Source organism: Lontra canadensis, unplaced genomic scaffold, assembly GCF_010015895.1.
Source record: "Lontra canadensis isolate GAN:19392208 unplaced genomic scaffold, GSC_riverotter_1.0 scaffold75, whole genome shotgun sequence".
NCBI classification, from domain to species: Eukaryota; Metazoa; Chordata; class Mammalia; order Carnivora; family Mustelidae; genus Lontra; species Lontra canadensis.
Genome location: NW_022631069.1, coordinates 10,419,579 through 10,447,452, shown reverse-complemented (window position 1 = coordinate 10,447,452; position 27,874 = coordinate 10,419,579). Strand labels below are relative to the sequence as shown.

Below are 27,874 nucleotides of genomic sequence, written 5' to 3'. Positions count from 1 at the left end.
AACAATGAGAATGACAAAATAAAGGTGAAAAAGAATTTTAAAAACTGGTCAGGACCTCCCAGTTTAGGATGGTCATTCCATTATATCAACAGTTTTCTATGCAGCTCTGTAAAATTTTACTTCAAAAAAATTTTTTAAAAGAAGAGAGTGAGGCACCTGTATGGCTCAGTGGGTTAAGTGTCTGCCTTTGGCTTAGGTCATGATCCCAGGGTCCTGGGATGGAGCCCCTTGTCCAGCCCCTCAGGCTGCCTGCTCAGGGAGGAGTCTGCTTGCTCTTCTTCCTCTGCCCCTCCCCTGTCTGAGCTCTCTCTCTTTCTCTCTCTCAAATAAATAAATAAATAAAACCTTTAAAAAAATGACTATAAAAAAATGAAGAGAGCATTCTACATATTACCTTGAAACCCAGGTTACAGTAGCTTTTCGCCAGTTTGGTGGTGTTTTCTTCAGCTCTTCTTTTTTTCAGTCTTTGCAATACCAGTCCCTGCCAGTCTCCAAGGCTCCCCCCCACCCCGCCCCCCGTAACGGGTCAGCAGCACACTAAAGGGGAGGAGCTACTTCCCAGGATCGCTGCCCTGGCAGCCCAGAGACCAACAGTGCTGCTCTCCTGGGGACCAGAGAGGACCCTGATCACTCTGTTGTGTGCCATGTGAGCGCTATGTCCAACAGGATGGCTGGTGGACCCAAGAAATGTTGGCCTTTGATTGGATTCAGTCTTATCTGTCTTAAAATGGTGAGTTCACATTTCAACCTACCTGCAACTATTTACGGAAAAAAAAAAAAAGACATTTATTACCTTTTTCTTTTTCTTGAGAGACTGCGAGTGGGCAGATAGAAAACAAAATACTTTTGGACCATAGGAAGATTTTACATGTTTTCATGTTTGAAATTTAATGCAGTTTACTAAAGAAAGAAAGCAAGATTATCCTTATATTTTAAGAACAAAGATTTCTGTAAAATCTGTCAGCAGCTGCTCACTCAGTTCAATAGGCAGATCCAGGGAGAAAAATGAAATAGTAATGTGATCTGCCTCCAGCTTCTAAATTCTATTTAGGATTCTTTTGTGGTAGATTTGAGTTCGGGAAATTATTTGTACAAATAAATACTCTGTATGGATTCAAATATTGCTCACATTTTGTATTAAAATGTTGTGATAAATTTATTACTGCTCTGATTTATGTTTTATGTTTCCCCAAATGGTATTTTTCTTCATGGTTCTAATTTTTATAAACTTTCCTTTTCAGGTTGCTTCAGCGAAAACAGGTAAGATTTTTTGAAACGCAAGCTTTCCCTCCCCATATTTGATGTTAATTTCCATTGTTAATTCTTGAGCTACCCTGAAATAGAAAAGCTACACCAGCAAAAATATTCAAACATCTTCGGAGCACCCACACTGTGAGTCTCGCTCATAAGACAAATACATGAATCAAACCTGCAAGTTCTCATAAGATATTCCTACTGAGTACTGAGATGGATGGAAAGTCATATAGTCATGGATTTTCTCAAATACGTGTAGCCACCAGTAAAATACTATGATGATTATCAAACTAGTCAAAGAAATAGTTTTAAGCATAAATAGTATAGAATCTAATTTATATAATTTTTCCTATTTGTCTTCTGAAAAATTAGAGGAGAAAATTAGAAATTTTTTGAGGAGAAGTTCAAGACTCTCTACTTTAAAAAGAAAGGATTTTACACTTCTAATAGTGCATCCTTAAAACACAGAAAATGATAACTCAGAGCTAGAAAAAAAGGCTTTCTTTTAAAAAGATTGTATCATTTTTCCTGAATAAAAGACTGAAGGCAAAGAAAGTATCTCTAGAGAACTTACCTAGCTCCTCCATTCTAGAAATCTAAGTCCCCTGAAAGGAAATGTATATTCAATGAGATTTTGATTATCTGGAGGTCCCATGTAATATTGATTATATCACCAAAAAAGTTTCATGGCAATTCAACTAAAATGAGAACAATTATTATTTTGTCTGTATCATAGGAAAGGAAATACAAATAAGGCAGCTTAAAATTTGGGTGTGTGTTTTTTTTTTTTTTTAAGAGAAAAAAATTTTAGGCACACCTGGGTGGCTCAGTGGGTTAGGCCTCTGCCTTTAGCTCAGTCATGATCTTGGGGTCCTGGGATCAAGACCTACATTGGGGTCTTTGCTCAGCGGAGAGCCTGCTTCCCCCTCTCTCTCTGCCTGCCTCTGCCTACTTGTGATCTTTCTCTCTGTGTCAAATAAATAAATAAATAAAATCTTAAAAAATAAAAACCCATTTATTTTGGACATCTGAGTGGCTTAGTGGGTTAAGCCTCTGCCTTCAGCTCAGGTCATGATTTCGGGGTCCTGGGATTGAGCCCCACATTAAGCTCTCTGCTTCCCCCTCTCTCTCTGCCTGCTTCTCTGCCTGCTTGTGATCTCTCTCTCTGTCAAATAAATAAAATCTTTAAAAATTTTTTTTTTAATTTTAAAGTAATCTCTACACCTAATGTGAACCTTGAACTCACAACCCCAAGGTCAGGTGCCCCCAAAAATCAGGCACATTAAAAAAAAAATATTAAAATTTGGCATAGTTATGTCTGACTGACCCATAACATCTATGCATGTGTAGTGAGTTCTCAAAATCATTTCATGCTTTATTTTTATTTACTTACCTTATACTAGAGAAACCTTCAGGAAGGACTGTGAAGAAATGAAAAGGACTGGTTGGCCAGATACAAAGTAACTTTTTTAAGAAGTGGCCTTTAGGGGGACAAAATCTAGTTCTCTGCCTCTTAGAATGTCCCAGGACACAAGGGACACACTGAGCTCTCCAAGCAGGTCCCTTTTTAGTCCCACACTCTCCGCACCATTTGAGAGAAAGAATGGGGGAGGCTGAGATGATGCTGTTAATTGATTCAACCTGGCTTTCCAATAAATGGAATGTGTTTTATTGACCTTGTAAAGGAGGTTTCCTTCTGGGTATGTGCATTATGGTTCTCTTTGGGCTCTGGAATAGGCTCTGTATCTTTGGCCGAAAGGGCTACCAAACTAATTTAGACCTCCTTGAGTTGGTAGAATGTACAGATGCTGAGAAGCAAAGGGTTTCACTCTTCACTGATCGGAGTGATTGCTTGCAAATCTGGAGAATAAAGTTATCTCTTTCATCAAAGCAGTTAAGTGGGCCAAACACAGAAGTCAGAAAGAGGGAAGAATTGCTGCTAACTTTCAGAGCCTTACCCACCCCGCTCGGGCTTCTCATCTCTTTAATGGAAACATAGTACAGAGGTCTTGACTTCTCACTGCTGCTACTGCTCAGATCCTGCCTAGAACCACAGGCAATCTGTCTCTCCTGTGCTTACCCGAGACCCTCCCCAGAATTTCACCTTCCCTGGCACTTGTCCATGGCTGTACCATGTGGTCCGCTCTTCCAAACCCAAAACTTACTTGTCTTGGTACACACACACACATGCACTAACCCTCCCCACCTTTCAAAGTGCGCTTGCACACACTATTTTACTTAATCATTACAATAATCCTAAGATGTAGATATTTCCCTTTTTTTTAATATATTTTGCATTTCAAAGTAAATCCTAAGATGTAGATAGTATTAATATTCTGCATGGTCAAGGGAGAAAACAGAGGCTAGAGGTTAAATGACTTGTACATGTTCCCATGCAAAAGTAAATGGCAGAGGGGTGCCTGGGTGGCTCAGTCCTTAAGCATCTGCCTTTGGCTTTGGCTCAGGTCCTGGGATCAAGCCCTGCATGTGACTCCCTGCTCTATGGGAAGGTTGCTTCTCCCTCTCCCTCTGCCCCTGCTTGTGTTACCTAGTTTGCTGTGTCTCTCTGTCAAATTAAAAAAGAGAGAGAGAGAAGTAAATGATAGAGCCAGGGCTCCAAGCCAGAGTTCCTGGATCCAAATCCTGGGCTGCTTCCTCTTGTGTTTCATCCTGCTGACACTGGCTTCCTGCATTACGGCTCTTGAGCAAAGGTGCCTCTCCCAGCTCACTTCAAACGGGCAAGTTTTGTGGCATCTTCAGGCCCCTTGGTGGGCCCGTGAGGAGACAATCTGTGTCGTGCTATCCTTTCAGAGGCCTCTCAAACCCTCTGTGAATCCAGTCAGGCCTTGTCTCTCCATGGCTTCTTTGGTTGTCATTTTTCCAGGAAGTTAGTCCATTCCAGCATGAAGCACTAACTAACACAGGAGATAAGATAAACCACGAGGACAAAGGAAAAAGGAGTTGAGGGATCTCACAAAGTTAGTTAAAGGAAAGAAGGCAGATAACACAGGACAAGTAAGTGGGAGCAGAAAAGGGATGAATGTGTGGGAGAGATAGAAGTGGGGGCCCTTGCTGGGGCCTTTTTTAAAATTTTAATGTATTTTTAAATATTTATTTATTTACTTTGGGGAGAGAGAGAGAGAGAGCGCACGCGGCAGGGAGGGGAAAAGGAAGAGATCATTTTAAGCAGACTCAGCGTGGAACTGGACACGCAGTTGGATCCCCTGACCCTGAGATCATGACCTGAGCTAAAACCAAGAGTCCAATGCTTAACTGACTATGCCACCCAGGCAGCCCCACCCTTGCTGGGGCTTTCTATCCTGCAGTGAGGGAGAGGGGACATGGATGCTTTCTGCAGAGTCACCTTCTGTTGGCAAATGCCTAAGATGCACAGGTCTGCAACTTTTCCCCAGCATATATAACTTTCATAGTTCTCTTTTGATGGCAAAGGAGTCCTGGGTGATGTTCAAGGAATGTCTGGCCAGTGCACAGTGGAGACTTTGTTCGATCTTGCAGCCTGGTTATTTCTGAGTTGCTGCCAAAACCAACTCTCTGGGCTATTGGTGCAAAAAGAGAAGGTTGTCTGTGTCATGCCCATAGGGATTCAGCTGGTAGGGTCTGCTGGGGGGAGGGAGTTGATACTGGTAAATCACACATGTGGTCTGTATTTACTTTTTCTTCTCTTTGCCCTATAGTTTAGTTTGGAATTTGGTATGTAGGGATTTTACCCAGCAGATGCAACATCATTGAAGAGAAAAGGCTAAGTGCCAGTTCCAGACTTAAAACCAGCTATTTTTTATATGACCTTTCCTTCTGCTTGGACCTCCTATACATGGGGCATGTTCTGTGTCTGTGGACTTTTGCAATTTAGTAAATCTTGTCACCACTCTGTATCTCCTACCCCTTCCCCAAAGTGTAGGAATGCCTTATATACACTCCTAACATAAGCATTCGTATCCTCAGACAGACCATGGCCTGGCCCTGATGAGGAGGGACAACAGCATCTCATTCTTAAGCCAGAGCAGATGTTTTGATGTAGAAGGGGAGAATAAAGTTTATTTTTATTTTGTATGGAAGAATTTAAAAATGGTTCTATTTTGATATCATGGAAGTATAATCGAGCTATCCTAAAGCAGCTCAATTCTTCCTCTTCTATTTAGTTTAAAAACCCTGTGGGAAATGTGCAAGTACATGAGATGGAGACAGAGGCCCAGCAGAGGTGGGACCCTCACCATCAGGCCAAGGCAGTGGAGCATAGGTGAGGGGAAGGGAGGGGAGACCAGTGGTGGCAGAGCAGGCCCAGGAATTCACAGAGTGCCAAACCAGAATAGAAGCCTCTAGAATAAAGCCCCTCAGTGACTCTCTCCTTCCTCTCGGAGTTCTTTCCCACAATCATGCCCCACTCTTTTTTTTTTTTTTTTCCAATAGGCTCTGTGCCCAATGTGGGGCTCGAACTCACAACCCCAAGATCAAGGGTCATGTGCTCCACCAACTGAGCCAGCCAGGAGCCCCACTCTTTTAGCCTGACTCTGATTTAACTCTTTTAGACGTACAAAAAGTACAAAATATCCTAGAGGCAACTGGGAAAAATCTGTTTGAAATCCTGTTCCTGAATGACAGGTTTGAGATTTCTGTCTCTCTTCTGGAGAACAGCTCTGCCTTTCTTTTTTTTTTTTTTTTTTTTAAGATTTTATTTATTTATTTGACAGAGAGAGATCACAAGTAGACAGAGAAGCAGGCAGAGAGAGAGAGGGAAGCAGGCTCCCTGCTGAGCAGAGAGCCCGATGCGGAACTCGATCCCAGGACCCCGAGATCATGACCTGAGCCGAAGGCAGCGGCTCAACCCACTGAGCCACCCAGGCACCCAGCTCTGCCTTTCTTTTTCTCTGTTTTGTCTTGATCCTGAAGGGCAGGGGTGTCTGGCTGACTCAGTCAGTAGACCATGGGCCTCTTGATCTCAGGGTTGTGAGTTCGAACCCCACATTGGGTGTAGAGATTATTTAAAAATAAAATCTAAAAATAAATAAAAATTTAAAAACCAATCTTTTTTTAAAAAAGGATTTATTTATTTACTCATTTAGAGGGAGAGATAGAGAGAGTGCAAGCAGAGGGAGGGGCAGAGGGAAAGAGAGAGAGAGAGAATCTCAAGCAAACTCCTGGCTGAGTGCAGAGCCTGATGTGGGGCTCAATCCCAGGACCCTGAGATCATGACCTGAGCCAGAACCAAGAGTCGGTCACTTAACTGACTGTGCCACCTAGGCGCCCCTAAAAATAATATCTTAAAAAAAAAAAAAAAAAAGGAAAATGAGGGCAAAGTTTATGTCTAAAGGATGACATGAAAATGACTTAGTCTGAGAAGTAAAATGATGAAAGAAGTCATCTTCATAGGTATCCTAGCTAATATACAACTTCAAAATCTCTTCCAACAGGAGCCTGGGTGGCTCAGTTTGTTAGGCGTCTGACTCTTGATTTCCACTCAGGTCACGATCTCAGGGTTGTGAGATGGAGCCCTGTGTAGGACTCAGCTGAGTGTGGAGTCTGCTTGAGATTCTCTCCCTCCCTCTACTTCCCACTCTCACCCACTCATGCGTGCTCTCTCTCCCCCTTTCTCTAAAATAAATAAATACATAAATACATAAAATCTTCAAAATCTTTTTCAGCTCCTGAAATACCCACTATCGATCAGGCCTATTCAAAAATCAGCAACAGTATCACTGTGGAATGGACCACAGTGCCGGGGGCCACCAGTTACCTCCTCACAGCTGAAGATGGAGACACTGTCATTGAAACCATGGTAGCCAATTCCCCAGGCACTGTGAGAGGCCTGAAGGCTGCAACCTTGTACCAAATCACCATCAGATCCATCAGTGCCACTGGGAGAAGCCAACCATCACCTCCGAAGCAGGCAAGGACAGGTAGCTGGATGCTTCTTCCCTGTTGAGCTATTGTGACCTAATCACTTATATGGAAGCTTCAAGTACATGATATAATTTTGTGTCATGTGAGTGCCTACGCTTTGGGGCCCACAGGTGAAAGCCACCAGATGGTGTTTTTGGCAATTCAGATATCTGTGGGGGAGGTGGTATTTAAATTCCAGATGCTTTGGAAAAGAAAACCCATTTCTGGGCATCTTTAAGAACATCCCTGCTTTTAAATCTCTCAAAAAGGGATTTCTGTTTTTAATCTTGGTTATCTGTAAAGACCATGCTAAATAAAGAACACATAAAAGGGATTTTGCTACATTTTGACTTACTTAAAATAAAAACACTTAAGAGTTTGTCGTCAGCATGACTTAAATTGAGTTGATAAAGTTGTACCTAGGCATATTTCTAAAAGGTTGTGTGCACATTATAATATTATAAACCATCATTTTCCCCATTGAGTTATACTGTAATTACAAGGATGTTTTCTATAATTTCTTACAAAACTCCATTTGAAACTAATGCCTAATACTAGAGTTTTTCTGTTCCCCATTCCTCTGCCAAGTCATTTATGATTAATACACATATAGATAACCATTATTGAATGGAACTGTGCTGTAAATCCTTCAAAGCAAATAATTATTTCATAATATGGAAGACCAACTTCAAATTACTTATTCCTAAATTTGAATTATCCTCCACTGCAAATGCATGTGTTTTTGTCTTTGTAGTGCTGGCTGCACCCATTCTAGAAGTAAGCTCTCCAAGTCCAGACTCCATCCTTGTGCAGTGGGAAGCTGTATATATGGCAATTGCATTCTCTGTGTCCATCATGCGAGCGAATGGTTTGGGGAGAATATGGAAAGAGAATACCACAAACACCTCCTTGACATTCACCAGTTTAGAAGCTGGGACTCTCTACACCATAAAGGCCTATGCATGGAATGCCAATGGCACCCCTGGAGATGACTCCACCTGCAATCAGAGAACAAGTAAGGACTTTCAGCTCAGCCCCCAGCAATCCGCCTTTCGGTGAATGAGAGGGGCTCTGCATTGCAGCCATCAGGAGTGGTGTTAAATGATAAATTCAGAGCAGCTGGCAGCAGATATTTAAGTTTATTATGAGTTTATTTATAGTGCCTTGCCTGTTCCTCCCTGGTAGTTTAAATGCTGACTGCGTGTATGAAGACATGCCGCTCCGAATACACAGTGTGGCTTCTCCCTCCCTGAGAGCTAGCTTACTTTCAAGCGTGCACAGTCGGTCTCCCACAGCAAGAGATGACCGTGGATAGGTTTACCAGTCTCCCATACCCTTTCTAGGTTCAGACCAACAGCATACACAAAAAGAATTGGAACAAACAGGAATTCATTTATTCAGTACACACTTAGTGAGTGTGTTGTAACTTTGAGTGGGCATTGTTCTAGGGACCCAGCAGCAACCTAAACAAAGTTCCTGTTGTTACGGTACTTAATGCTGTGCTGGGAATCAGAGTTTCAGATATATTCCCCAAAATCTCACCCTTCACAGTCAATGGCAGTCTCCCTGGAAGTGTACGCCTGTGCCCAGACGTCCTCTTTTTATTATTTTATTTTTTTAGGAAGCCCTTCATGATTTCGTGTGTCATCCTTGTGCAGGGATCATGCTAATCCACAACATGCCCGTTCTGGTATGTGTGCTGCTGAAATGAGCACGAAAGTAACCGTCTTTATAAGAACACCACTTATATTGGACGGGGCCCACCCTCCTGACCTCATCTTAACTGATTGCATCTACTATGACCCTGTTTTCAATTACGATGACAGTTGGAGGCCCTAGGGGTTAGGACTTCAACATATGAGTTTTGAGGGGACTCAAGTCAGCCCCTGACAGCTCCCCAGTACTCTACTCATTTTTCCTGGCTCTCTCATGCCCCATAAGGGAAGGGCTTGTTGTCCTAAAGCACTGTAGGCAACCCTTACTATGTTCAGGCCCAGAATTATCCCAGAGCAGATCTGTGACTTCAGCTAAGCTGACTATGAAACAGGGCAAGGGTCCTGTGAAGATGGCCTATAGGCAGAACATGGCAGGTGCCTGCCTTGCAGAGCAAGAGTTGAGTCTGTTTCCTCAAATGGGTCCTTCCCTGGGTCCAGAAGGTGCTGCATATGCTATGCAAGGAGGTCTCTGATGCCTGCCAGGTGGCCCTCATTATAGCACAGATTCTTGACAACTGAGACCAATTTCTCTCCTCCCAGCCAAAGACAATACTCCTCAAGTTTTTTCAAGAGGCTAACCCTGAAAAAAGAGAAGGCATATTTCTGAGAATGTAGAGGGAAGTGTTTTGGGAGACACTAAAATGACTGCCTTAATGTGTGACCATCACACTTGATACGTTCCTTCCTTCCCTTTGATTTAGAATGGAACGAAAGTCTTGTCTTCTAAAAACAGTTATAATCTAAAAGCTCTTACAGAAAAAGTCTTAGCAGGTGTCAAAAGTAAAGAAGGGAGGGGTTGGCTCAGTCGGTAGAGCATATGACTCTTGATCTTGAGATTATAAATTCAAACTGCAAGTTGGATGTAGAGACTAATCTATAATCAATTAACCGGCCGACTCTTGATTTCTGCTCAGGTCGTGATCTCAGGGTCATGGGATGGAACTTGCATCAGGCTCCATTCTCAGCGGGGATCTCCCTTTGCCCCTCCCTGCACTTGTGCTCTTTCTCTCTCTCTCTGGAAGAAATAAATAAACCTTTAAAAAATAAATAAATAATGACAAGTAAAGAAGGGATGTTGTTCAAGCCCAATCCGTTCACCCACATCAACCAATAATAGAATATTTGACCTACCACTTAATAATAATATGCCTACATGGCCCTTTTGGCCTTCACATTTATAATTTCATTTAATTATCCAGTCACTTATTGTGCCATGCATTCACTGATTCATTCATTCAAAATATGCTTCTTTACCACCTATTTGTGCTAGGGTCTGATCTTATTAGATCCATTTTACAGATGATAAAAAAATTAAATAACAGACTAAATACCATGGCTAAGGTCACATAGCTAGTCATGAGTTTGCACAGTCAATGCAGATGTATTACCCTAAATCCCAATGTCATGCTCTAAACATTAGCAATTCTCCTACTGTCATGGTGCCTCATCCTCCGAGCTCTGCAATGCTGTTAGGCCAAATCTTATTTGGGTTCTTGAGGCTACTGCACAATCGTAATTGTTTCTCAAACATCTAGGTCCTCGGGCTCCTGCCAACATTCAAGTCTCTTTTGACAGTGGGGCTCTGAGAGCCTCTGTTTCATGGGTCCCGACGGAAGGAGCTTTCAACTACACTGTGATGGCTTTGAGTGACTCTTCGGAGCTGAGCTGTCATACAAGTCTCAGCGCCTGTACCATCTCCTCACTCCAGTGCGGCACTGAGTACCTCATTTCAGTCTTAGCGAGTAATGATGCTGGTTCTAGCAAATCAACTTCTGCGGAGGTCCTAAAAACTGGTACGTAAACAACAGTAAGATCACTGTGGGGCTGGCAACCCAGGGTGACTGCCAGAAGGGAAACAAAGAATCACCTGATGATGTTCCAGAACACTCTGGAAGCAGTGAACATGAAAGCCTGGTCTAAATGAAAGCATTGAATTGGACATTCTAATGAGTTTTAATAATGTGATAGGGACACCAGATAGCAGGCACTGGAAACAGCACTTCTTTGAAAATTGGTAGGAGTCCTGACTCCTATTCTAGTCTATCACTAATTAATTTCCTTTATCCTTCGTAACGTTGTACAAATTCTAAGATCCAGTTGGAGTGATCCATAGCTCTAACTGTGTGGTACGGATAACAGCCTCTTCCTTACCTTATGCTTCACAGACCTAGACCTTGTGAGACCTATTTTGTGGGGGGGGAGCTATTTTTTTAAGATAAAGATGGGTGGTCTATAATTCTTAGTATGTGTTTCCCATTTTCATCTTACCAGCGAATAAAGATTTACCTATGTGGAGGTTTACTCCTCAATTTAGAAACATCTGTATGTTTTGGTGATGGGAACTAGCATTTAGTGAAGACCTATTATGTACCAGGCACTACCAATAAATTATATTATTTAATTTTCATGACATCTTGATGAGGTGGGCTCTATTAGCTCCTTTTCCAGGCAGAACAATTTTAGGTCTGAAAAATGAAGTAATTTTTCCAAAGGCATACCAGTAATAAGTGCTAGAGCTAGGGTTCAAGCCCAGGATTATGGGATGTTAGTCCTCTAAGCCAAAGAAAATGTAGATAATCACAGTAATGTTCACTTTACCCAACAGTCAGAGCTGTATCGCTCTGAGTGTAAAAGGCTTCTGAACAGAGAGGAAAAGAGCCATCCCCAAGCTGATGCAATGAATTTCGCAGGGAAAAAGTACAGCCAAGTCCTCAGATCCAGTTTCTGATGGTTCTGTTAAATTATAGTCACGGGTAGCATACCTGGTGACTTGACTTTTCTTTTGACAGCTCTAATTTACTCTGGATGGCACATTAGAAATGGTTATGAGGTCAGGAGAGCTGAGCGTGAAGGAAGTGATAAGAATATGCTTTCTTTTATTTTTTTATTTTTTTAAAGGTTTTTATTTATTTGACAGAGACACAGCGAGAAAGAGAGAACACGAGTAGCGGGGAGTGCTAGAGAAAGAAGCAGGCTTCCCGCTGAGCAGAGACCCTGATGCGGGGCTCAATTCCAGGACCCTGGGAAGACAACTGGCTTAACAACTTAACAACTGAGCCATCCCAGGCACCCCTAAGAATACACTTTCAAAAGCACAGCAGATCAAGTCAGTCATTTCATGAGGCAAAGAACCATGTAGTGTTTCCCAATCTTGGATGCACATTAAGAGAATCTGGGGAGTTTTTAAAAAAAAATCCACCCAAGACCAGTGAAATTGGAGCTGCTGGGAATGGAGTCTGGGTATGACTAGTTTGTAAATCTCCTAAGTTAATTCTAATGCACGGCTGGGGTAAAGCACCGTGGAAGGAATCCTGCACATTGACGGTGGGGAGACACCACCGCACCTTGGGTACAAAACAGTCAGTCGGGATCGTGGGAATGGCCCACACTGATCAATAGAACTATATTTAGAAAGTGCTATGTGTTTCCTGGGTTCCCGAATTATGAAGTATATTTTAGGAAGATTGCCACTAGAGATGGCCAAGATTTTAAAAGCATAGAACTCGAAAGAATAAGCTTCATTTGAATTCCTTCCTTCACGCTGTGCTGATCCTGGCATTGCCTTCACACGCCAACGGGGAAAGTATTAACCAAGGGGATCCGTGTCTGCTTCTGACATGGTCTAGCATGTACTGTGTGAGATAGGTTTTATAACATGTGAGAACGTCTCGTTGCTGTGCTCATGTTATTTGATTTATTCCTTGTATTCCAGACAGTTGCAAAGATGCAAAGAAAATCTCCTGCAGGACTCTAATAGCTGTTCATTATGTACCATTTCCTAGTTGCTTGTGCCCCCGGAAGAGTGACCATCCGAGAAGATCCTCCAGGCCACCTGTCTGTGGCTTGGTCCAATGTAGATCTGGGAGATTACTACGTGGTCTTTGTGAAGAGCGATGATGGCTTGGAAGTTCACTGCAACACCTCCCTCACCCAGTGCAATTTCTTATCTGAATGTGGCTTCACTTACTTTATCAGTGTTTTTGCCTATAACAAGGCAGGGCAGAGTCCTCTGGGCGATGTGTTCAATTACACCACAGGTAAGTTGCCCTTGATGCTTGTAAAGGGAGTGCTGAGGTCACTAAAGTCAGCAGCTGCATAGATCACCTTTTGCACTAATTGACCTACATAGACCACCCGGGAGTCATTCGAGGGCCAAGAATAGAAAGAGAATCTCTCCTCTCACATTCTTTCTAGATCAGGAAATTTTGGCTTCCGGACTCAAGCTTGACTAGAATGAAAGACTTAGAAGTGAAAAGAGGGCAAAGAAAATAGTCATTCCCAATTGCTTTGAAAAATTAAAACCTCCACCAAGATCTACTCAGTGTTCAGCACCCTGTGCAGGGTGCTGAAGGGGAGGCAGTCCTCCCATCTCAGGAGTTCATTCTTTCCCCAAGACCCAAAACCAGAGACGCAATTGCAAAGGCATGGTGTGGAAGGCTCTACAGCACGGCTCCTGTGTTTAAGGTCTAACTTGACCACTAACTCACTTGCAAAATGAAGATAATGACATATACCTTGTTAGCTTCTTAGTATCCTCCACTGCAAAATGGGACACACAGTGAGAGCATGAATATGAAAAGGTCTTTGTATATGCTGAAGCACAATGCGAAGTATTTTTATTAGCATCCTTATTACTGCTATTCTCCTCTACTAGGCTTGGATCTCCTTCCTTTATTTACCTCTTGATCCTTAATGCTTACCATAGTGTGATTAGCCTAAAGAGAGGCTTGATTTTTGAAGAATGAATGGAGTGAGTGACTTGAAATCAATTAACCATGCTGACAAATAAGAACACTATAATATAATTATGTAAATAACACTATTAGCAGGATTACAATAAATTTTACCAAGATGAAGGAATCAAATAATTGGTACTTTTGGAATATGGAGTAGTAAAGGGCTAGTCCCTAGAGCATAAGAGGGTCTTCCAGCAGGAGTGAGCTTAACCTGGATATTGAAGGGTGGATGGAATGTAGGTGTGGCAAGGTCATCCCCGAGAAAGTCCAAGCTAAATTAGACATCTGTCAGAATTCGTCCATGACATAATGTAGGGTCTCTTCTAAGATCTGCTAATACAATGGTGCTCCCCCCTCCTTCAGCCCTCAGTTTCATCTGGTTAGTGTCAGAAGACTGATAGGATCAGTCTTTAGACTAGCTGTGATTTTTCTCATGCAGAAGAGGGAAACAGCATTCCAGTATAGGGTTAGCAGTCTTTGAGGCATAGGGAAATGAGAGCATATGTGGGGTGGGGAATTGAGAAAACTGGTGTGAGGGCGCCTGGGTGGCTCAGGTCATGAACCCGGGGTCCTAGGATAGAGTCTAACATCTCACTCCCCACTCAGCAGTGAATCTGCTTCTCCTTCTCCCTCTACTCTCCTCCCTGCTCATGCTGTCTCTCTCTCTCTCTCTTAAATAAATAAAACCTTTTTTTAAAATTTTAAGGTCTTTAATTTCAACTATAATCTATAAATGGAGATTAGTTTGGATTGTATGACAGAGGAGACAAAAAAAATCAAATAAAATCATTAAAAAAAAAAAAGAAAGAAAAGGGAGAAGACTGGTGTGGCAGGTGATGGGGAGGCATAGTTCATGTGGACTGGATGCAGCTTGCAATGACCTTGGACATCACATGCATAGGGGAATTATCCTCTCTATAGTGGGTGTTAGGCCAAGATCAGAGCTGGACAGACCTGTAAGAGATTCTCTCTCTCTCCACTCTTTTTTTTTTTTTTTTGAGACAGGGAGGGGAGGGACAGAGGAGGGAGAGGGAGAGAGAGAATCTTAAGCAGGCTCCATACGCAGCCAGGACACTAGCGCCGGCTCGGCCATGACCTGAGCTGAAATCAAAAGTCAGAAGTGTAACTGACTGAGCCCCCAGGCGCCCCATGGAGATTCTTGCAGCAGTTTAGGAGAGCGGTGGCAAAGCCTCTGGGCACAGGGAGGTCAGGTCCCTTTGACATCATTGCTCCTTTACTGACCTCCATTCTCTCTCTGCTCCTACTTTCAGCTCCCTGTTGTCCTACTGACATCAACCCTGTGTTGGTGTCCAGTGACAGAGTAGAGATCGTCTGGTCTCCTGTCCGCGGTGCTGAACTTTACGAAACCAAGGCTGTAGACGGGTTCACTGTGGTTGAGTGCAATGACACTGCTCCTGCTTGCACCCTCTCAGCTCTAGAGTGTGACACCAAGTACAACATCACAGTGTACTCCTTCAGTGAAGCCCGGGGCAGCAATATGTCCTGTACTTCCCGATTTATAACCACAGGTATTGTGCAGCTATGACTTCCTTCACTGACCTTGGAACAGTTCACCCCAGCTATGCCCCTTGGGATGGGCATTCAGTAAGAACCATAAAACAACTCTGTGGGGACCAGTAGAGGCCCTGTCTGACTACAGAGAGGCTGAAGAGAAGGTAGAACAGTGGAAGTGGGAAGAAAAAGAACACAAAAAAGAAGGTCATGGGAAGAGTGAAAGGTTTCCCCAGTGATGACTTCAGCCATTCGGTTCCGCTGACTTTTGGGGGGCTTGCCTGTATTCACACCATGAAGGTTAAGCCCACAAATATTTGTCTTTCTTTCTCTATCTCTCTCTTTTGAGAAAGAGAGATAGAGAGAGAGAGAGAGTTGCAGTGAGGAGGAGCAGAAGGAAAGGGAGAGAGAGTCTTAAGTAGGCTCTGCACCTAGCTCGGAGCTTGAGGTGGGGCTGAATCTCAGAACCCTGAGATCATGACCTGAGCCGAAATCAAGAGTTGGATGCCGGGCACCTGGGTGGCTCAGTAAGTTAAGGATCTTCCTTCAGCCCAGGTTGTGATCTCAGGGTCCTGGGATCAGGAACCCCACTCATCCAGGGGTCTGCTTCTCCCTCTCCCTCTCCCTTTCTCCTTCGCCCCCCAACCTGCTTGTGCTCTCTCTCTCAAATAAATAAATAAATAAATACTTTTTTAAAAAGAGCTGGATGCTTAACCGACTGAGCCACCCAGGTGCCCCCAAGACCCCAAATGTTTGTCTTAATAGTTTTTGCTTACAGAGTTCAAAATGCCTCTTGGGCACCTGGGTGGCTCAGTCGGTTGAACATGTATCTTCCACCTAGGTCATCATCCTAGGTTCCTGGGACCAGGACCAAGTCCACTGGGCTCCCTGCTTCTTCCTCTGCCCCGCCCCCCAACTCGTGTGCTCGCACACGCTCTCTCTCTCAAAAATAAATAAAGAAAATATTTTTAAGAAATATTTTCCAGTGAACCCAACACTATAGGAACCTAAGACTATGCTTCCCTACAAAGCCTCTATGAATCTGGCCTACGTGCTTGGTCTGGTTGAAAGTACTGATGATCTCACTTGGGGGAAAGATCAGTTTTAGACCAAATGGCACACCTGCTATTTTTGACTCACACTGTTTCAGTGAATAATCTAAACTCTCTTAGCTCCTTGCAGTCCTGAGATAAAAAATGTTTCAAAGGATGCATTCTCCACAATTAACGTGCACTGGCGATCCACTAACAACGATGCCACGTACACAGTGACCGCCCAGGGGGAGACAGGGTTGTTCTGGTGCAGCAGCACAGGACAGTCCTGCGCCATGGCGGGCTTGCCCTGTGGCTCGGTGTTCTCCATCACTGCGGTGGCCGAAACCCAGGCCGGGCGGAGCCTGCCCAGCTACAGTGTGCCCCTTGAAACAGGTAGGCAGCAATCACCAGCCTGAACGCTGACTTTGGTGTGATCCTTAGATATGGTTCTGAGTTGTGAACATTCTATCACATGTGGGGTAGATCAGATGAGAAACACATTAAACTCATAACTAGCCCGAGTCTTAGAAAATAAACCTTGCAATCCTGGGATGCGGTTTCTGTAAAAATAGCATTGGAAGACTCTAATATAGTCCCACGCTAACATCCAAGGAGGAATAGACAGGCTTTGCAAAACATGGATTTGAATTTCTATTCCTCTGTGACATCATCTCCCAAAACAACTAGCAAGTGGCCAAATGAGCTGGTTTATTTTTTATTTCTTTGGCTCAGCCCTTTCAAGTTTTCCTGTATATAATACTTTTCTGAGTTTCAGTTTTCTAATTGGTAAGAGGGAGATCTTGAATTCCTTTGGAGGGGCAGCGGGGTGTGAGTGTTAATGCTGCAAGCACTTAGCATGGGGCCTGATACATAGTCAGGACTTGATAAGAGAATGCTTCATAGCACGGGGTGTGAGGCAAATTCAGCAAATTACTTAAAGCCTTTGGACATTATTTTCTCTCTTTTACAATGGATAGCACTCTAGACTGTAAAAGTTGAAATGTAAAAGGCAGCAGAACAGAGATGATGTCCAATACTCAGGAAGATTCTAGATATCTTAGATCCTGAATCATGGGCCCCTAAGAATTGAGAATTCGCTGTGCTCTTCTTCGGTGGCTAAAAATATTACAAGTTTTTATATCAATTACGCACTATGAAATGCATAAAAAAGGCAAAATACATTTAATTGTAGAGGCTATGAAATGTTATATTGAGAGAAGAGATGAATGAAGCCATTGCTTTGAAATTTGCAACCGACATTGCTAAGGTTGTGCAACAACAAAGGATTTCTTCCTTGTTCTGGAAAAAATTGGAGCTCACGTTACCTACAGCTAGTTAGTGCTCCATGTTCTTGAGGAAAACACCCCCTATGTACACTTGATGTTAAATAACATATCAGAGAAATGAGATTTTGCTTAACAAAAGAAGATTTTGATTAACAATGGAAGATTTTGATTAACAATTTGAGAAATTTAGGATATCGAATGAAATACAGACAAAATACCATTCTTGGTCATTTCCCACAATAAATACCCAATTCTTTCTCTTTTTCCCCACCTAAGTGCCGTGCTGTCCAGCTGGTCTGACAGTAACTCAGGTCACACAGTCAGTCATCAATGTGAGCTGGGCTATTGGGACGGGGGCCCAAACCTATGTGACACTCCTAGAGTCACACACCGGACAGTCGAAGTGTCTCACCCATCAAACCCAGTGCCTCCTGGGATGCATCTCCTGTGGCGTCAATTACACGGTGGCGTTACAAGCGATTAGTGCCACGGGGCTGACGGCGGACTGCACCTACCAAAGTTATTCCTCCAGTGAGTGACTTCTAAACTCCAGCTCTGTGGTGATTATGAATCCAGGCACACACCCCTCCTTCTCATCTAAAAAGATGCTGCCCCTCCATCTAGCTAGCATTATCAGTTCAGATTACTTTCTAAAATGTTTACAGTTTTCCTCTTGACTTAGAGCCTCAGTGCTTCAGAGGCTCCTGTTGGTGGCTGGTGAATTGATGCCCTTGGTAACGCCGTGCAGGTATCCTTTTCCCGAAGGGAGGACAGACAGCACAGAGAAACTCAGTCTGGCAGAGTTTTCAGAAAGCATCGAGGACACACACTCTGGCTTGAATTCTTTCTTCCCATTATATTACGCTATTAACTCTCTCTTCTAAACCATGCCAACCCCCTCTCTGGCTTCTTATTTCAACAGGCTGAAAGAACACTGTCTACTGACAGTTTTGGACCTTGTTCTTTGGTCTTCAAAGACCAAATCAGGGCGCCTGGGTGGCTCAGTGGGTTAAGCCGCTGCCTTCGGCTCAGGTCATGATCTCGGGGTCCTGGGATCGAGTCCCGCATCGGGCTCTCTGCTCATCAGGGAGCCTGCTTCCCTCTCTCTCTCTGCCTGCCTCTCTGTCTACTTGTGATCTCTGTCTGTCAAATAAATAAATAAAATCTTAAAAAAAAAAATGTTCTTACAAAGACCAAATCATTAGGGAATAGCAGGGGAAGGTAGAAGTGGTACAGGGTTGGCAAATAAAATTCTCTTGTATGATTCTAGTCCACTGAAGTGGCTGCTTGGAGCCCTGTTTTGGGAAAGGTGAGGGAGAGGGAAAGGGGAGGAAATGGAAGGAAGGGGAAGGAAAGGAAAAGGAAAAGAAAATAAAAGAGGAAAGGAAACGAAAAAGGAAAGGAAAGGAAACAAAACTCCTGAAAATACCTTTTTAGTGAGAAGAAGTACAGTGATCATTAAGTTGTATCTGCCCCCAGGGTCTGGGATGAGAGAGCTGAAATACAAATTTGCCACCCCAAGGACAGTGGTAAGATTCAACCAGGAGCCTAAAGACACGGCTTCTTATAAGCCGTGTTGCCTTATCTTCCCAGATTCTGTTTCCTCAGCGGTAAGGGAAACAGAAATAACTATAATGTGGAAGCATTTATAACATACTATATACCTGTAAACTGTTTCATACTTTCTTTGGATCCATTATTGTCCATTAGATTTTGCTGCCTAAATTCTAACCCTGATATCCAGTTCTGGGAATATGGCCCACTGCTTACATTCACGTGTAAAAAACTTCTTTAAAAAAAAAAAAAAAGAAAGAAAGACTAAATCCAACAAACCTGATTATCTGTAACTGAATTTTTTAATCATTATACAACATTTTTATCTTAATTACTGAGTAACCCTGCCTGACACAGAATGTGTGGCCTGCTCAAGACATTTAGAAAAGAAAAAAAGAAGAACCTTGTAAACTATCCCGGATGCAGTGTGGACGGGCAAAGCCTGGTCACTGCTGTGTAAGTGACCGCCCCCCAGGCATCGTGCTGCTCAGCCAGCAAAACAGGTCTTTTTAATTAAAGCGGAATGCAGTTAACTTAAATTCAATCCCATTAAAATCATATAGAACCAGGGCATTATGAAAGCTCTTGACAAAGATCCTGTACATTTGACTCACACAGTTTAAGATACAATATGTATCTGCCCAGAGAGGAGTTTGGACTCACCATTGTTCTCTATTAAAAATTCATGGCCCATGTCACCAGAACACATGGATTTCCAATCATGGAAAGAACCTGAGTACCCCTTCAAAGAATGCTCTAATCATGTATTATTTAGGTTACTTACATTGTTTCCCCAGAGTAATAAGGTCCACGTTTATCTGATGGTGGAGTAATTTGTGTCTGTTTGTTTTTATCCTTCAGGTGCCTGCTGCCCTTTGGGAGTGAAATTATACAGGCTGGGCCTGAATGGCATTCGGATCCACTGGCAAGCCCCCAGGGGCTCTGCCAATTACAGCACTGACCTCTACGGTTCCAAAGGCATTTTCACATGTGTCCCAAGCACTGGCCTCAGTTTTTGTGATGTCACCAAGATACCCTGTGGGGATGTATATACCGTGATGGTCTCCCCAATTGCTGAGACAGGACTGAAGCTTACTTTCTGCCCCAAAAAAATATATTCAGGTAGAGCAAGTTACAACCCTTTGTTTAAAAGTAACGCTGAACTCAATCTGTGAATTAAGACTCAGAGCAATCCCACTTATTTGCTATGTAGGAAGGTCAAAAAGTGTGAAATGTTTACTTCCTGTGGGTGGATTCTGGCTACGGAGACCTCAAGCTTCTTCGGAATTGTGATGCTTTCTTATCATATGATTCGGAGACACTCCTCTCTTCGCTGTGCTTTTCTTTTTCAGAAAAAGGACCAGATGCTTGCTGTTTAAATAGTAAAGCAGATTTTAAATGCTCTTCTGCTTTGAGACTTGGGAATAGAGTTTTAACATAGTCTGAGAGATAATGGAAGACACCTTGAAATGTTGGAAATTAAGAGACTTGAATCTTTGCACAAGATCAGACTTATGACTGAGGAGAGGTTGAAGGATAGGGAAGAAAATAAATTTATAAATCATAAGCTAGGTTTGGAAATACAAGTGGGCAAGCAGTCTGTGATCACAAAACAAGACTGTCAGCAGCTCCATCTCACCAGACCTAGCAGAGAAACACTAGCAATTCTCTTGCCCTGTATTCCAGCACCTTCTGCTACTTTGCCAAGGGCATAGTCCTATATTTTTCACATATTTCTAAAAAAAATTTTTAAAGAAAAGAGAGGATAAGGCCCTAGAATTTTATAGGTGATCACAGGATGAGGAATAAATACCCCCAGAAACCTTTACTGATAACCAGAATCTAGAATTCCCAGTTAGGTATAGGTAACAAGAAGACTCAAATGGACCCTGGACAGAAACAGGCCAGTTCCTCTCATCGGTGTTCTTGCTGCCCTTGTCTGTCATGCTCTGATTCCTTGTTTTTTCATTATCTTGTCCACAGGACAAGCTGGTGCAGAGTACTGCCCTATGGGAAGGCACAGGAATAGGTTCTTGGGGTGAGGATCAGCTCTTCAGGGAAAAAGAGACTCCCCGCTCAGTAACAGTGCTTCATCATATCTGCATCACGTTTTACAGTTTATCAAGTGTTTTCACATTCAGTATCTCATTGAATGCTCAAAATAACTCTGAGTTAGGTTCAACAGATTTTATTATCTTCGATTTATAAGTGAAAAAGCAGAGCTTCCAGACTCCCACATCTCTACCTATAACCCTTCTCTTCTTCTAACCCTAAAATTCATATTCATATACCTCCAGCTGGAGGTGCCCCAGGCATTTCAACTCCTCAGGGCCAAAGGGAACTCCTGATCTTCTCCTGCAATTTCTAATCTTTCTTCAGGCATCCTTTTTTCGGGTATGAGAGTTGAAACCTGGGAGTCAGCTTCCTTTTCCCTCACCCTCCCTATCTCAATGGTCTCCAAGTCCTGGACTGCTCATTCATGATAGTTTGGTTTGTTGTTTTTGTTGTTTTTAACTTTTCAAGTAATCTCTGTACCAAAATGGGGTTTGAACTCACAACCCCAAACTCAGAGGTTGCACGCTCTTCCAACTAAGCCAGCCAAGTACCCCTCATGATAGTTTTTATTTTTTTTAAATGATTTTTAAAATTTATTTGAGAAAGAGAGAGCACATGTGCAGGGGGAGGGGCAGAGGGAGAAGTAGACTCCCTGCTGGGCAGGGAGCCTGATGTGGGGCTCAATCCCGGGACCCCAAGGTCATGACCTGAGCCAAAGTCAGCCACTAGACTCACTGAGCCACTCAGGCACCCGTCATGATGGTTTTTAAATCCAACTTCTCTTTTCTCTCTTACACCTACTGCTGTATGATAGGCCCTCACCACTTTTCCCCTACAATACTGCACCAGTCTTGTTTTCCTGAGCTGATGCCAGCTTCTATACAATTACCAGAGTTGTCATTCCAGGACACTGATCCAACTGTGTTTCTTTAATGCTTCAAAGTCCTCAAAGTGTTCCATTGCCCAATAAGATAAAAGTCAGTACTTTGAGCATGACTTTCAAGGCTCTTCCTAGTTTGTCCATAGTTGGTCTTCCTACACCTGCATTGTGCAATAGTATTTAATGCAAGCCATATATGAAAAGATTTAAATTCTCTAGGAGCTACATTAAAAAATTAAAAATAGGAGTGCCTGGGTTGCTCAGCTGGTTAACCATCTGCCTTTGGCTCAGGTCATGATCATTCACACACACCTGCCCTCACCACACACTTACTCCATGCCATAATCATGCTTCTGAGCTGATACAGTACTCTTCTCTTCTGGAATTTCACCTCCACCAAGGGAACTCCACCAGCCACTGTGAAGTCTTCTCCAATTTCTAGAGGCTGATTTAGTTTTCTTGGTCCCTCTTTTATGACCCCTATATCACCCGAATCTTTACCACACCATATGACTGTGAGTTGAAAATGTGTCATATTCCCTAACAAATGGTCATCTCTGGACTCTCGACACGTAGCACATAACTATCACCCAATATATTTTAAATTTTAAAAATTACTGAGTTAGTGAATTTCTGTGTTTGCATATGATCCTACAGCCAGTATGTTAGCCACCAGAAGTCCTCGTTGGCTAGAGCTCTGATACCCTCTGGTGGGATGCCAGCTCAAGGCTACAGTCACCCTACTTTAGTAAGGATTGGGCGTCTAGACTCCAGTTAGGGAATCCACTTTTGCTCCATCTCTGTGGTAAAAACCAGGAGTCTAAGGGAAACTTTTTGGTTTTGTTTTTTGGGTTTCTTTTTTTCAATATCAGTGATATTGATCAGTGCCTTCCTTTGATAATTAGGACAATACTATAAATGATACTAATGACTAATATTTATTGAGCGTAAGTGCCCAGCACTATCCTAAGGGCTTTGCATATACTAACTCAATTGGTCCCCGTAACAACCTTATGAGGTTGGCGTTCTAATTCTTACCACTTTACAGATAAACTAAAACACAGAAAAGTGAAGTGACTTGCCCAGGGTCCTACTGCTAGTAGCTATCTCCTCTTATCACTCAAGCTGGTTCTTATTCATTCTTTGGTTGACTAGCCCATTATTCTTTCTTTCTTTTCTTTTCTTTTATTTATTTATTTGACAGACAGAGATCACAAGTAGGCAGAGAGGCTGGCAGAAAGAGAGGGGGAAGCAGGCTCCCTGCTGAGCAGAGAGCCGGATGTGGGGCCCGATCCCAAGACCCTGAGATCATGACCTGAGCCGAAGGCAGAGGCTTTAACCCACTGAGCCACCCAGGTGCCCCTAGCCCATTATTCTCTAAGTTATATCTTCACTATCTTTTTTTTTTTAATGTCTTCACTATTTGAATATATCAGTTAATATATTTTAAATGCTTTTGTTGTTATTCATTACAGTAACCTGCTCCGGAAGTACACTTGGAATGGGTAAGTCATTTTTCTCATGGATAAAACAATTTTTTTTGTTGCTCTTTTGGGTGTCATAATGAAGTAGGGATCAAAGCAGACTCTTTCTGTGATGTGAGAGGTCCTTGGCTTCCCCTCCCACAACATTTTCTGCCTTGTTAGAATGCCTCCCCTCAGATTCCACCAGTTGAGACAAATTCCTTTGCATTCAGAAATCTTTTCATCCTCCTAGGGTCCCACAGGAAAATGGAAATAGGGTTCAGTAGAGGTAGCAGCTTCATCCTTCACTTCTGAGACTGGTTCCCAGCCCTGCTGGACAGTGAGTCACCTCGAGACCTTAAAAGTAACTGATGCCTGGGCTTTATCCCCACAAAAGCTGATTTAATTGGTCTGGGATAAGTCTGGGCATTGGTATTTTTCAAAGCTCCTTAGGTGATTCTAAAGCAGAGCCAAGCCCAAGAACTACAGCTTTCAAGCAGACCTTCTCAAACTTTATGTTGCATACAAATCCCCTGGGGCCTTGTTAAAACCAGGTTCTGATTTGGTGTGTGTGGGAGGATCTGAGACTTTGTATTTTAATAAGGTCCAGGTGATGCCAGTGACATCAACACTGCATGTCTGACCATGCCTGTAGCAGCCAGGTGTTAGAGGGAATCTGCTAACTGCCCAGAAAAGGCCAATACATCTGTTTCCAGTTTGCAAGGGTGGATATGCCCAGTGGAGGAAACGTGGGGTGCTAAAGGGAAGTTGGACAAAGGATAACCCTCACCACCTCCTTGGCTGTGCTCAGGACTGATCTTGGCTAGGAGACTACTAGCTGCACATGGAGGCTACTCTTGGAAAGGCTGCAGGGATGACCACAGAGCTGTGAGTGCTGACCCAGTGAGTAGCACGGGCCGCTTCACAAGGAATCGTTGCCATGCCTTCTAGGCACCTGCTTGGTTCGGGGCTTTGGGAAAACTCCCAGGAAATACTATCAACCCCAAACTACAGACGGGGTAGACACACACACACAGCCACTTGCCCAGTCAGACATAGCTGACCTCAGAGGGTAGGAGTGGAAATGAAGTCTTCCTATCAGCAAAGTCCCCAGAAGAGCCTCCCAGTTTGGACCAGCTCCCCATCCAACATTTCCTTTCACTGGCAGGAACTGGGTGTGGAGTTTCTTTCCACTGCCTGTTCTGTTTCCTCTCCTGATCCGTTGCTTCTCAGAGGACAGCAGGACACATGCTTTCCATTTCTTGTCCACCACAGGTCTGAAATAAGCAGAAGCCCCATTCATTTTTAAAAGGTTTTTGTTTCCAGCAACTATTGGGAAGCCAGCCTAACTGATTAAAAACAAACTAAGGAAACTTCTAAATTATAAAACATTACTTTAAAAAACTCCCAGAGGACTCATGACCACAGCCCTGGTCTTCAGTGAAAAAATGTACACAGGCTTGGAAACTATGTCCAGTATTAGAACAGTATTCAACCAGGTTTTTTTTGGAAACTATGTCCAGTATTAGAACAGTATTCAACCAGGTTTCCCCTGAGCCCCAGAGGGGTAAGAGAAGTGACTTGGGGGTCCCTGGCAGGAGGCGAGTGGTGTGTTATGGAGGCCATCCCTAAGATTTTGTTAAAGACAGAGTTGAAAGTCTTAAAAAAAAAAATGCTTGAAAACCATCACTCATAGACTTTGCTACTCATCAGCATCACCAGGAAGCTTGCTCAAAATGTATAGTCTCAGGGAGCATCTGGCTGGCTCAGTCAGTAGAGCATGTGACTCTTGACCTCAGGGGTTGTGAGTTCAAGCCCCACCTTGGGTGTAGAGATTAGTTTTAAAAAAAAATCTTCTGAAAGAATGCTTTATAAATGAACAATCCTAGGCCCCACTCTGATTTATTAAATCCTCGGGTGATTCATATGCATTTTCAAATTTTAGAAACACTGCTTAGGTATTAATTCTCAAACTTTGATGTATATCAGAATCTCCTGCAGAGCTAATAATGAATGTAGAGGGGTGCCTGGCTGGCTCAGTTGTTAGAGCATGTGACTCTCAATCTTGGGGTCCTAATTTTGAGCCCCATGCTGGGTGTAGAGATTACTTTTTAAAATGTAGATGCCCAGGCCTGTAGAGGTGGGATAGGGTCTGGGTCTCTGTATCTCTTTCAGGTTCCCAGTGATATTGATACTTTGAGGTTTGAACAGTACCACTCTAGGTCACTACTCTTCCCTTCCTCTGTCCCTCTGGGCTGCCCCTAACCCTCACTTCTCCGTTCTTTATCAAGGTTGACCCTCTCTTTATTTTTATTTATTTATTTTTAAAGATTTTATTTATTTATTTGACAGAGAGAGATCACAAGTAGGCAGAGAGGCAGGCAGAGGGAGAGAAAGGAAACAGGCTTCCTGCTCAGCAGAGAGCCCGATGCGGGACTCGATCCCAAGACCCTGAGATCATGACCTGAGCCGAAGGCAGCGGCTTAACCCACTGAGCCACCCAGGCACCCGACCCTCTCTTTAAGTACATCCTGCGAGACTCTCAGAAATAAGAGTAAGCCAGATCATTTGAGAGTTTCCACATCATATGGAATTCATTATATCTAGGGAAGAATTCAAAACTGTTGTCTCCAGCTTTAGCATTTCTCCTCCATATACATGGGATTGATCCAGTTAGGTCTCTGGGTGACATGGGGCCCCCAGATACAGCAAGGAAAGTCTTGGGAATCTCATTGGTCTAAGACTTTTTTTTTTTGAAAGATTTTATTTATTTATTTGACAGAGAGAGAGAGAGAGCCATGGAGGGAACACAAGCAGGGGGAGAGGCAGAGGGAGAAGCAAACTCTCCACTGAGCAGGGATCCCCATGTGGGGCTCGATCCCAGGACCCTGGGATCATGACCTGAGCCGAAGGCAGATGCTTAATGACTGAGCCACCCAGGCACCCCTGGTCTAAGACTTTTGATTTTCCTTGGCTCCTGGACTATCCTAAAGCTTTTCAACAGCATGAATGGATTAAGAGAGATCTGGGTTCAAATCTCTCTGCTATCACTTATGCTTACACAAGGTGCTTCAACCCTCCCCCAGCCTAGGTTTCCTGAAAATTGGAATAATTAACTCATCAAATATTATGAGGATTAAATGAGAGGTAAGCTGTGGGGCACAATGACAGGCCCATAGAAAGCACTTAATAAATGGTAGTTATTATTAATTCAGATCCATTTAAGCTCATCTCATGCTCTACTATGTGCCAGTTATTAACCTTTTAGTTTGCTACTTCTTTTTTTTTTTTTGAAAGATTTTATTTATTTATTTGACAGAGAGAATGATCACAAGTAGGCAGAGAGACAGGCAGAGAGAGAGGAGAAGCAGGCTCCCTGCCGAGCAGAGAGCCCGATGTGGGGCTCTATCCCAGGTCCCTGGGATCATGACCTGAGCTGGAGGCAGAGGCTTTAACCCACTGAGCCACCCAGGAACCCCCATAGTTTGCTACTTCTAACTAAGATACTTGCATTGTAACTTCAGTCCTCATAATACCCTAACTCAGTGGTTCTCAAAGCCTGGTCCCAGGGCCAACAGCATGAATGACATCTGGGAACCTCTTAGAAATGCAGTTTGTGGGGCTCCACCATAGACCTGATGAGTGGTGAGTCAGAAATTCCAGGCCTAGGGCCCAGCAACCTTTGTTTTAACAAGCCCTCTGAGTGATGCTGAGGCACGTTAAAGTTTGAGAACCACAGCCCTAAATCAAAGATGCTACTGTGATGCTGGAAATTTGATTCAGGTTGGAAGAGAAGGGGAAAACCATCTATCTGAGGCAAGCATGCTCTAACAGGAGGTAGCCTGACATCACTCCATAGAGACATTCTTTGTCCTCAACATCCAGCCTCACCTGTACTTTCAGGGGAATTTTCCTGCCCAAAACTCCCTCAGCAGTTAAATGGATTTATTATATTGTACTGTCACAGCCCCCTGGTTCAGTAAAACATGGGAGCTGTCTGAGAAATAGCAACTTGGCCTGTGGTAGAGAAGAAAGTTCTTTGTCCTGAGTGGGCAGTCTGAGCTCTGAGAGCCTGTGGGTGGGGTAATTTCCCAAAGCAACCTGGTGAGTCGGAACCTACTCCTCAGTTTCTTCTAGCCATTTGAACAGTTCAGATTGTCTTAATTTCCTGTTTTCTTGCCACGAAGTGCTACAAAAATAGCAATTCAAATCAAAACACTAAGCTAACTCTCAGAGATATTTGGGAGCTTTTTAGTTTAAGAAAATGTCTGTGTATTTAATGTATCTGTGGCTTCTTCCCTTCCTTGCCCTTTCAGTGATTTACAGAGGGAAAAGAAATGCAGAATGATACAGTGAGCCACGGATAAAAACAGAAGCTTAACCTAGTGAGTAACTTAAATTGAAATAGTATGAGTTGAAGGCAAAGTTTTTTTTGGCTTTGTTTAAAAAAAATTCTTCCCATATTTTTTGCAGGGTTGACTCCCTTG

At 43.2% G+C, this 27,874-nt stretch overlaps 1 protein-coding gene across 1 annotated transcript; it reads left to right on the top strand.

The window, feature by feature from the left end:
* Nucleotides 1-557: 557 nt before the first annotated feature.
* FNDC7 (fibronectin type III domain containing 7) lies at nucleotides 558-27,735 on the top strand. The gene is made up of 12 exons (XM_032881265.1): nucleotides 558-730; nucleotides 1,242-1,260; nucleotides 6,915-7,169; nucleotides 7,907-8,167; nucleotides 10,403-10,660; nucleotides 12,650-12,904; nucleotides 14,875-15,132; nucleotides 16,288-16,542; nucleotides 17,712-17,966; nucleotides 19,851-20,111; nucleotides 23,400-23,429; nucleotides 27,704-27,735. The coding sequence occupies exons 1-12, from the start codon at nucleotides 656-658 to the stop codon at nucleotides 27,733-27,735; spliced, it is 2,214 nt and encodes a 737-aa protein (XP_032737156.1). The 5' UTR covers nucleotides 558-655.
* The last annotated feature ends 139 nt before the right edge of the window (nucleotides 27,736-27,874 follow it).

Bases quoted from the DNA above. Each gene is read 5' to 3' on its own strand.
- FNDC7 (XM_032881265.1), top strand. From the start codon at position 656: ATGTCCAACAGGATGGCTGGTGGACCCAAGAAATGTTGGCCTTTGATT. The intron at 16,543-17,711 runs GTAGGCAGCAAT...TCCCCACCTAAG, and splicing joins CAGTGTGCCCCTTGAAACAG to TGCCGTGCTGTCCAGCTGGT. The intron at 20,112-23,399 runs GTAGAGCAAGTT...TATTCATTACAG, and splicing joins CCCCAAAAAAATATATTCAG to TAACCTGCTCCGGAAGTACA.